Source organism: Passer montanus, unplaced genomic scaffold (genome assembly GCF_014805655.1).
Source record: "Passer montanus isolate IOZ18808 unplaced genomic scaffold, ASM1480565v1 scaffold194, whole genome shotgun sequence".
NCBI classification, from domain to species: Eukaryota; Metazoa; Chordata; class Aves; order Passeriformes; family Passeridae; genus Passer; species Passer montanus.
The window spans coordinates 1-10,336 of NW_024366525.1; the positions used below are offsets into that span (position 1 = coordinate 1).

The 10,336-nt window shown below is 53.9% G+C and overlaps 2 protein-coding genes across 2 annotated transcripts; both read right to left on the reverse strand.

Moving 5' to 3' along the window:
• Nucleotides 1–381: 381 nt before the first annotated feature.
• LOC120500955 (DNA repair protein RAD51 homolog 1-like) lies at nt 382–2,392 on the reverse strand (the record flags this gene model as incomplete). Its single annotated transcript, XM_039706530.1, has 3 exons — nt 2,226–2,392; nt 1,772–1,901; nt 382–578 (listed from the first exon to the last, which is right to left on the reverse strand). Coding segments are annotated over exons 1-3 (494 nt in total), but the record flags the coding sequence as incomplete, so codon positions are not given.
• A 1,242-nt stretch (nt 2,393–3,634) lies between these two features.
• LOC120500976 (DNA repair protein RAD51 homolog 1-like) lies at nt 3,635–9,546 on the reverse strand. Its single transcript, XM_039706571.1, has 8 exons — nt 9,497–9,546; nt 8,539–8,648; nt 7,700–7,837; nt 7,181–7,298; nt 6,538–6,629; nt 5,764–5,858; nt 4,285–4,398; nt 3,635–3,960 (listed from the first exon to the last, which is right to left on the reverse strand). Exons 2-8 carry the CDS (start codon nt 8,623–8,625, stop codon nt 3,705–3,707), a joined length of 900 nt encoding a protein of 299 aa, XP_039562505.1. The 5' UTR covers nt 8,626–8,648; nt 9,497–9,546; the 3' UTR covers nt 3,635–3,704.
• Nucleotides 9,547–10,336: the final 790 nt, after the last annotated feature.

Sequence of the window (10,336 nt, forward strand, 5' to 3'; positions counted from 1 at the left end):
GAAAGGAAAGGAAAAAGAAACGTGGACAGAGGAGGGAGACGGGGGGAATAGAAGGAATTAACGGGGTAGGGACAGGAGAGGAAGGAGTGGGGGGGTTTGGGGCGAAAGGCGGGGAGGGCTTGGGGCACAGAGGGAAGAGGGGGAAAGAGAGAAAAAGCAGGGGAGCACGGGGAGGAGGAAGGAGGGGTAGAGGGGGACAGGAGGGGAGGCCGAATGTCCCGCGCCGCTCCCGGGGAGCGCGGACACGGAGCCGCCGCCCGCACCGAGCTCGCAGTGAGCAAATGGCGGCGGAGGCGATTTCCGGGCTTTAAATCACCTCGGCCCCGCCCCGCGCAGCCGCGCTGGGGCCCCGCGCACCTGAGCCGAGTTTGCCCCGCGCACCTGAGCCGGGCCCGGCCCCGCCCCTCGGAGCCCCGGCCCCGCCCCTCGGAGCCTCGGTCACGGCCCTGGCCACGCCCCATGGAGGAAGCATGAGCAATGATATTGCCTCCGATGGGCTTTTTGGGATCTGCAGCAAACATGGCAGCTCCGTCCACCTGTGCCACCACCTGGTTCGTGATGACCACGGCCACGCCGAACTGCAGGAGAAACAACCCAAACCCAGTTATTTCCCACAATCAGAACAGAAAAGCAGGGAAAAGGACACAGGGGCACTCCTGGTGTCCGTAAGTGTGGGATCCAGCCTCTCCAAACCAACGGGAGCAGAGGCGGAGACAAAGCCCTTGGGACCAAATCGCTGGGGTTTGTAAGAAAACCAGTGAGTTTTACTTTGGCAATTGTACTGGGTTTCCATAGCCAGGATTTGGTAGTGGGGGGGGGCACAGAGGTGGCTTCTGTGAGAAGCTGCTGGAAGCTTCCACCATGTCTGGCAGAGCCAATTCCAGGTTGGCTCCCAGAAGGACATGCTCCTGGTCAAGGCTGGGCCAATCAGAAATGGTGGTAATTACCCCATTGTGATAATTGTTATCACCAGTGTGATAACAGATTTAAGAAGAAATCAAAACAAAACCTGTGGTGCAGCTTCAATTCCAGCTAGGGAAGAGCAGGAGTGAGCATATGAGGAGAACAAGATGCAGACACCAAGGGCAGTGAAGAAGGAGGGGGAGGAGGCACTCCAGGTGCCAGAGCTGAGATTCCTCTGCAGGGCATGGTGAGGACCATGATCCTCCCTGCAGCCCGTGGGGATCCACAGGGGATAGAGATGCACCCGCAGCCTGCAGAGGAGCCCCATGCTGGAGCAGGTGGATGCCTGCAGGAGGCTGTGATCCAGTGGGAGAGCCAGTGGAAAGGGGCCCTGCTTCCAGACTGGAGCAGCCTGTCCAGCTGCTTGTGGGATGGAGCCACATCAGAGAAGCTCCTAGAGAACTGTCTCCTATGGAAGGGACCCCATGGTGCAGCAGTGGGAGAAGCCTTGGGTGGATGAACTGACCAAGCCCCCCATTCCCATCTCACTGTGCCACTGGCACAGGAGTTAGAGCTGGGAAGGAGGGAGTGTGGGGGTAAGGTGTTTTTTAAAGAGCTTATTTTACTTCTCATTATCCTGCTCTGATTTTGTTAGTAATGAAGTCACTTCAAATCTCTAAGTTGAGCCTGTTTTTCCCTCGCTGGTAACTGATGAGTGTTTTCTCCCAGTCCTTACCTCAACTCACAAACCCTTCATTACATTTTCTCTCCTCTGTCCAGTTGTAGAGGAGCGTGAGCGAGCAGATTTCATGGGTGCCTGGTGTTTGGCCAGCATCAAGCCATGACATAAAGCCCAGTGGGAGCTCACCTCGTCCGCCAGGCGCAGCAGCATCCGCAGGAACCTGGCCAGGTGCATCTGCCTGGCAGAGAGCTCCCCCCTTCCCGAGTAATCCGTGCGGTACAGGGCCGTGGCGCTGTCCACGATCAGCAGTGCGTACCTGGCAAGGGACAGGCAGCCTCTAAGTCTCACTTCCAACCCCAAGCTGCCTGCACAGCTCTCCTGGCAGCTTGGAAATCATCAGTGCTGTTTCTAACCACAGTTGTAAACTGAGCTTCCAACTTGCTCCTCAGGCTGGCACTGAGGAACCATGAATTCCCAGTGTTTGTGCAGCCACAGCAGCTGGAGCCAGTTGCTGGCACCCAGAATTCCAGCAGCAAGACGTGCTGCTGACAGCTGACTGCCCATGGAGCAAACTGGCTCCCTGGAGAAGCCAAAGGCTGATCCCACGTGGGAACAAAATCCATGAAATCAGTGTAATTACCGTGACTCAGCCATCATGGCCGAGGCCTGGTACAGCAGCTGGGTCTGGTGGTCGGTGTTAAAGCCCCGAGCGTAGGCCACGTTGTCCAGGACATCACTGCCAGACAGGCCATACCTGCAAAACCAGGGAAAACAAAGGGATGAACCTTGAGTGACAACTTCATCCATAGCAGTTAGCCAGGAGCTTTGCCAAAAGACTGGAAGAAAAACCCACATCCCCAGAGATGGAAAAAAATGCAGCCTGTGGTGATGAAAAGAGAAAGGAATATTGGAACCATCTGAAATGGATAAGAGGAAATGGCCTCATGTGATACCAGGGGAGGTTTAGGCTGGATATTGGAAAGTCTCTTAGAGGAAATGCTGTCCAAGCCTGGCACAGGCTGCCCAGGGCAGTGGTGGAGGCTCCATGCCTCGAGGGATCTAAAGCCGTGTGGATGTGGCACTTGGGGACATGGGACAGTGGTGGCCTTGTCAGCACCTGGGGAACAGCTGGGCATGGGGGTCTCCCAGGGCTCCTCCAGCCTGAACAATTCCCTGATTCCAAGGACACTCTGTATATGGCCAGCACAGACACACCGGTGCCTGCTGCAAACATCATTTCACTTCCTGTCCTTCGCTTGGCTGCCAAGTATTCCCTGGTGATAAGGAACATGGGAGCAGTCCTAGTGGCAGGAGAAGCCAGCAGGATTAGGTCAAATTCCCTTCAGAAAGAGCAAACAGGATCCAGTCAGTCCTGTCCCCAGCTGCTTGGGAAGCTCCCAGTCCCTTCCAGCAGCAAAAGACAGGGAAATCACCTGTACCAAGGGACAATGACTTGAGAGCTCTGGGGAAATCAAAACAAAACCTGTGGTGCAGCTTCAATTCCAGCTAGGGAAGAGCAGGAGTGAGCATATGAGGAGAACAAGATGCAGACACCAAGGGCAGTGAAGAAGGAGGGGGAGGAGGCACTCCAGGTGCCAGAGCTGAGATTCCTCTGCAGGGCATGGTGAGGACCATGATCCTCCCTGCAGCCCGTGGGGATCCACAGGGGATAGAGATGCACCCGCAGCCTGCAGAGGAGCCCCATGCTGGAGCAGGTGGATGCCTGCAGGAGGCTGTGATCCAGTGGGAGAGCCAGTGGAAAGGGGCCCTGCTTCCAGACTGGAGCAGCCTGTCCAGCTGCTTGTGGGATGGAGCCACATCAGAGAAGCTCCTAGAGAACTGTCTCCTATGGAAGGGACCCCATGGTGCAGCAGTGGGAGAAGCCTTGGGTGGATGAACTGACCAAGCCCCCCATTCCCATCTCACTGTGCCACTGGCACAGGAGTTAGAGCTGGGAAGGAGGGAGTGTGAGGATAAGGTGTTTTTTAAAGAGCTTATTTTACTTCTCATTATCCTGCTCTGATTTTGTTAGTAATGAAGTCACTTCAAATCTCTAAGTTGAGCCTGTTTTTCCCTCGCTGGTAACTGATGAGTGTTTTCTCCCAGTCCTTACCTCAACTCACAAACCCTTCATTACATTTTCTCTCCTCTGTCCAGTTGTAGAGGAGCGTGAGCGAGCAGATTTCATGGGTGCCTGGTGTTTGGCCAGCATCAAGCCATGACATAAAGCCCAGTGGGAGCTCACCTCGTCCGCCAGGCGCAGCAGCATCCGCAGGAACCTGGCCAGGTGCATCTGCCTGGCAGAGAGCTCCCCCCTTCCCGAGTAATCCGTGCGGTACAGGGCCGTGGCGCTGTCCACGATCAGCAGCGCGTACCTGGCAAGGGACAGGCAGCCTCTAAGTCTCACTTCCAACCCCAAGCTGCCTGCACAGCTCTCCTGGCAGCTTGGAAATCATCAGTGCTGTTTCTAACCACAGTTGTAAACTGAGCTTCCAACTGGCTCCTCAGGCTGGCACTGAGGAACCATGAATTCCCAGTGTTTGTGCAGCCACAGCAGCTGGAGCCAGTTGCTGGCACCCAGAATTCCAGCAGCAAGACGTGCTGCTGACAGCTGACTGCCCATGGAGCAAACTGGCTCCCTGGAGAAGCCAAAGGCTGATCCCACGTGGGAACAAAATCCATGAAATCAGTGTAATTACCGTGACTCAGCCATCATGGCCGAGGCCTGGTACAGCAGCTGGGTCTGGTGGTCGGTGTTAAAGCCCCGAGCGTAGGCCACGTTGTCCAGGACATCACTGCCAGACAGGCCATACCTGCAAAACCAGGGAAAACAAAGGGATGAACCTTGAGTGACAACTTCATCCATAGCAGTTAGCCAGGAGCTTTGCCAAAAGACTGGAAGAAAAACCCACATCCCCAGAGATGGAAAAAAATGCAGCCTGTGGTGATGAAAAGAGAAAGGAATATTGGAACCATCTGAAATGGATAAGAGGAAATGGCCTCACGTGATACCAGGGGAGGTTTAGGCTGGATATTGGGAAGTCTCTTAGAGGAAAGGCTGTCCAAGCCTGGCACAGGCTGCCCAGGGCAGTGGTGGAGGCTCCATGCCTCGAGGGATCTAAAGCCGTGTGGATGTGGCACTTGGGGACATGGGACAGTGGTGGCCTTGTCAGCACCTGGGGAACAGCTGGGCATGGGGGTCTCCCAGGGCTCCTCCAGCCTGAACAATTCCCTGATTCCAAGGACACTCTGTATATGGCCAGCACAGACACACCGGTGCCTGCTGCAAACATCATTTCACTTCCTGTCCTTCGCTTGGCTGCCAAGTATTCCCTGGTGATAAGGAACATGGGAGCAGTCCTAGTGGCGATCCATAGCAGTTAGCCAGGAGCTTCGCCAAAAGACTGGAAGAAAAACCCACATCCCCAGAGATGGAAAAAAAATGCAGCCTGTGGTGATGAAAAGAGAAAGGAATATTGGAACCATCTGAAATGGATAAGAGGAAATGGCCTCATGTGATACCAGGGGAGGTTTAGGCTGGATATTGGAAAGTCTCTTAGAGGAAATGCTGTCCAAGCCTGGCACAGGCTGCCCAGGGCAGTGGTGGAGGCTCCATGCCTCGAGGGATCTAAAGCCGTGTGGATGTGGCACTTGGGGACATGGGACAGTGGTGGCCTTGGCAGCACCTGGGGAACAGCTGGGCATGGGGGTCTCCCAGGGCTCCTCCAGCCTGAACAATTCCCTGATTCCAAGGACACTCTGTATATGGCCAGCACAGACACACCGGTGCCTGCTGCAAACATCATTTCACTTCCTGTCCTTCGCTTGGCTGCCAAGTATTCCCTGGTGATAAGGAACATGGGAGCAGTCCTAGTGGCAGGAGAAGCCAGCAGGATTAGGTCAAATTCCCTTCAGAAAGAGCAAACAGGATCCAGCCAGTCCTGTCCCCAGCTGCTTGGGAAGCTCCCAGTCCCTTCCAGCAGCAAAAGACAGGGAAATCACCTGTACCAAGGGACAATGACTTGAGAGCTCTGGGGAGACAGCAGCAGGGACAGGAGAGGAATGGCAACACCAGAGCTTCCCAAAGGGAACACCTGCCAAATCAACCCCCAGGACCTGTGGAAAACATTTTCCAGCTGAGCTGTGAGTCCCTCTATTCCTGCCTCCCAGCCACAGACCTTTCAGCCACGGCCAGGAGCCGCTCAGGACGGAAGGTGCCCTCCGTGTCGATGTACATGGCTTTGCCCTCGCCGCCGCCGCGGTCTATGGGGAGCTAAAGGAGAAGGAAAGGGATGAACAGGGAACAAAGCATCCATAAATACAGCAGCTATTGCCACGTGCCCTCACTGAGCTCATACAACAAATAACATCCCAAGCTGTTGGGATTAAAGTCCCATTTAGCTGGGAAAAGTGGAAGATCCCTGGTCCCCATCGCTGCTGACACCTTCCTTTTGTAGTACCTGTCACCCTGGAGTGCCAGGATGAGGGGGAATGGCCTCCCACTAACACAGGGCATGGATAAATGAGATACTGGGAAGAAATTCTTCCCTGGGAGGGTGCTGAGACCCTGGCTCAGGTTGCCTGGAGAAGTGTGGCTGCCCCATGATCTCTGGAAGTGTGCAAGGCCAGGCTGGATGGGGCTTGGAGCAAGCAGGGATAGAGGAAGGTGTCTCTGCCCACAGAACTGGAGGGGCTTTAAGGTCCCTTCCCACCAAAACCATTCCAGCATTCCATGACACTACACAAGACGACATGTGCTTTCTCAGCTTTGAGCTGGGAAGTTTAGGGAGTCAACTGAATGATCAAATTATGTCCAAGCCTCTAATATTTTAGGGAATAGAAACCTCTAGACAGCAATAAACACTTGGAAAGTAAAAGGAAGTGCCCAAATTAGCAAATATCCCAAGGCTGTGGGGCCTGAATATTGGAGTGTAAGGAGGTGAGCCCCCCACCTGACAGGTGACGGCCAGGGTGTGACACAGCTGCGTCTTCCCAGTACGGAATTCCCCGAATAATTCTGTTATGGACCCAGTTTCTATTCCTCCTGAAGGGAAAAGAACCATAATTAATTATTATTAATAACAATAAAAATCAAAAGGTCACATGCAGATCTAGCTCACATATAAAACATTACATTTACAGAGACTCAGTTAAACATTGAATTTGGCTGAAGGTTTCAAAACTAAGAGGGAAAATTGTTTGTCACATCATGAGATTTGTTCATGCTGTGGTTAAGAAGCTCATGGGTGTTTTTGGAGATGCTGAAGAGCTGAATTTACTTGTTTTCACTTTTAAATTACCAGAGGAATAGGGAGATGGTGATGCCTGGTTTTGTTTTCCCTGAACACATCATGGACTTAAATAAACCAGAAACATCCGAAAATGGACAGCTCTGGGTCTTGCCTCATGACTAAAAGGACTAAAAGCTATTTCTGCAGCTTCTAAAATAAAAGCAATTATTCAAGAGCAGTCCTAGAGGCTTTTTTATCCAACCAGGACTTGTCTTACATGATTCTGTACAAGGATCCCACTCGTGGGAAAACCCCACCCCAATAACTGAGGTTAAGCAGGAAAGAGAAATAATGGAATGCTGACCTTGGAGCAGCTTATCCAGCTCTTTGGAGCCAGTGGTGATCTGGATGATCTCCGACCGCCGCTGGTGGAATTCTGTGGCCGTGGTGAAGCCCATGGGAACCAGTTTGGCAGCCTCAGCCTGAGGGAAAGCCAAGTGAGCAGTGCCAGGGGAGTAATGGCACTCGTTAATCCCCCAGTAATTAATATTTCCTGCCTTGTGGAGAGGTGCCTGTATCATTCCAAGCACATTTCACAGACCTTGCACCAGTTGGTACCTCTGAACAGAACTGAAATTCTGCTCCAAGAAAAAGCTCCAACATCACTTTTTGTGGTTTTTTTTATGGAAACATCCTCCACTTGTCCTCCCCTGTTCAGTTCAGTCCTGTCCTGGTGCGTTTTGCCTTTTCCCATCACAAGTCATGTCACACCTCTAATCACCCTTACTGCCCTTTGGACACCTTCCAGATTCACCACAACACTTTCAGCCAGCAGAAATAAATCTGTGGAATATCTTGGGTCAAAGTTCCAGGACATCCTTACCAAGATTTTGTCAGCTTTGGCTTCGCTGATGCCTTTAATGTTCAGCAGCTCCTTCTTTGGTGCATAAGCCACGGCCTCCACTGTGTGAAACCCAGCTTCTTCCAGCTTCTTCACATCGTTGGCATTTATGCCACATTGCTGGGAGAGGGGCACAGAGGGAGAGAGGAAAGATGACACCTGCTGGTATTTTTGGGTATTTCTGAGGTGGTTTTTTTTTGTTTGGGTTTTTTTTTTTGTTTTGTTTTGGTTTTTTGGGTTTTTTTTTAAATTTTTTAGTTTTTGGGTATTTCTGAGTTTTTTGTTTGTTTGGTTTTTTTTGTTTTTAACAGAATACAAGTAAGAATTTAGCAACAGAGTTTTCAGTGTCACCTTGCTTTTAAAGAAAAAGGTTGAGGTTGGATATTAGTAAGGAATTCTTCCCTGGCGAGGTGGTGAGGCCCTGGTAGAGAGGCTGGAAATGCTCAGGGGGCTGGGAGCAAGCTGGGATAGTGAAAGGGGATAGAATGGGATGAGCTTTTAAGGTTCCTTCCAACCCAAACCAGTTTTTTTAACAGAACACAAGTAAGAATTTAGCAACAGAGTTTTCAGTTTCACCTTGCTTTTAAAAGGTTTAGGTTGGATATTAGTAAGGAATTCTTCCCTGGCGAGGTGGTGAGGCCCTGGTAGAGAGGCTGGAAATGCTCAGGGGGCTGGGAGCAAGCTGGGATGGTGAAAGGGGATGGAATGGGATGAGCTTTTAAGGTTCCTTTCAACCCAAACCACCACAGGATTCCATTCTACAAAAAAGAGCAGCGAGTGCATCTATGGAAAACTTCCTTCAGAGGTAACTCCTCACCTACCTCCAACCTGGATATGAGCTGTGGCCCAAAGCTCTCCTCCTCTGCTGAGGTGTCTGCACTGGCCTCGAGCTGCATCTGCATGGCCATGGCAGCGAGGGCCCAGCACAGCCCTGGAAGGAACCAGACAATTCAGTGCTCCCTTTTAGAGTTATGTGGTCACACAAACCAGAATCATGGAGTTCTTAAAGCTGGGAAAGCCCTCTGAACTGGCCCCTGATGTTGGGGTTGGGCTGTGCCCCAGAGCTTGCCCTCGGGGCTGCCACAGACACCTTGGGAAGGGCTGGAAGACCCTGCAGAGGATCTGCACCACGCCTGGGATTGCTGAGCAGGATGGCAGGAGCTGCCATGGGAAACTGAAGGACACAAGGGGATGCACACTCCTGGGATATAACACACATTATTATATCCTTGGATACAATAATGACAGGACAAGTGGGAATGGATTCAAACTGACAGAGGGGAAGTTTACATTGGACACTGGGAAGAAATTCTTCCCTGTGAGTGTGCTGAGGCTTTGGCACAGAAAAGCCGTGGCTGTGCCTGGACCCCTGGAAGTGACCGAGGCCAGGGCTTGGAGCAAGCTGGGATAGTGGGAGGTGTCCCTGCCCCTGGCAGGGGGTGGAATGGAATGGCCATTCCGGCATTCCCCGATCCCGGCTTTCCCGGGGGCCCGCCCAGCAGGTACCAGCACCGGTACGGCGATGCGGAGCTCCCCACGCCGTGTCCCCTCGTTCCGCTCGGCCCCAGCCCCTCGCTTCACCCGCTCGCGGCTCCCCACAGCTGACGGCCTTCCCACCGCGCCCTCAGCCTCCCGCGCCCGCTGCCCGCCCCGGGCAGCCCCGAGAGGCGCCGGGGCCGGCGGCCCCGGGCCCGTCCCGCCCGCCTCAGCCCATCCCACCCCGTGCCCGGTGCCGGTGCCGTGCCCGTTCCCGCTCCCGCTCCCGCTCCCGTCCCTCACCGCGGCCCCGCTCCGGCCGTTCGGGCGCTCCCGCCGCCGCCTCACGTGACCGCCCCGCGCAGGCGCCGCCCCGCCCCGGCGGCGCCTTAAAGGGGAGCGCGGGAACGGGAACGGGAACGGGAACGAGAACAGGGACCGGGAACAGGGAACGGCACCGGGAACGGGGAAAGGGGAACGGGACCGGGAACAGGGAACGGCACCGGGAACGGGGAAAGGGGAACGGGAACGGGAACAGGGAACGGCACCGGGAACGGGGAAAGGGGAACGGGACCGGGAACAGGGAACGGCACCGGGAACGGGGAAAGGGGAACGGGACCGGGAACAGGGAACGGCACCGGGACCGGGGAAAGGGGAACGGGAACAGGGAACGGCACCGGGAACGGGGTCACGGGCAGCAGCCCCGGAGCACCGCGGCCTTCCTTTCTCACCCCCTTTCCTTCCTCTCTCTTCCTTGTCTTCCTTCTGGTTTCCTTTTCCCGTTTTTATTTTCCTTCTCTCTCTCCCCTTTCTGCCCTTCTTTTTTCTCTTTCCCCGCCTGCTTTTCCTTCTCTTTCCCCCCTCTTTTCGTTTTTTCTCTTCTCCTTTTGCTTCTCTCTCCTTGCCATTATCTTCTCTTACTTTCCTTCTCTTATTTTCTCTTTTCCCTCTTGAAGCACAAGCCCGTGCCCCATCAATGCAGCGGCCCCTGCAATTCCTGAGCAGTGACAATTCCTCAGAAGCCAAGAACGAGCAGCTGCAGGTGGAGACACATCTGGAGCAGAGGCTGCAATTCCGCACTGGAAGCTCCAGCCCTTGGCTCTGATGGAATCCCTTTGCCTCGAGGCCTTGCATAGAGTGGAG

Bases quoted from the DNA above. Each gene is read 5' to 3' on its own strand.
- LOC120500976 (XM_039706571.1), bottom strand. From the start codon at position 8,625: ATGGCCATGCAGATGCAGCTCGAGGCCAGTGCAGACACCTCAGCAGAG. The intron at 5,859-6,537 runs GTGGGGGGCTCA...CTTCTCCTTTAG, and splicing joins CCCTGGCCGTCACCTGTCAG to CTCCCCATAGACCGCGGCGG. The intron at 4,399-5,763 runs GTCTGTGGCTGG...CTGGTTTTGCAG, and splicing joins CTCCTGGCCGTGGCTGAAAG to GTATGGCCTGTCTGGCAGTG.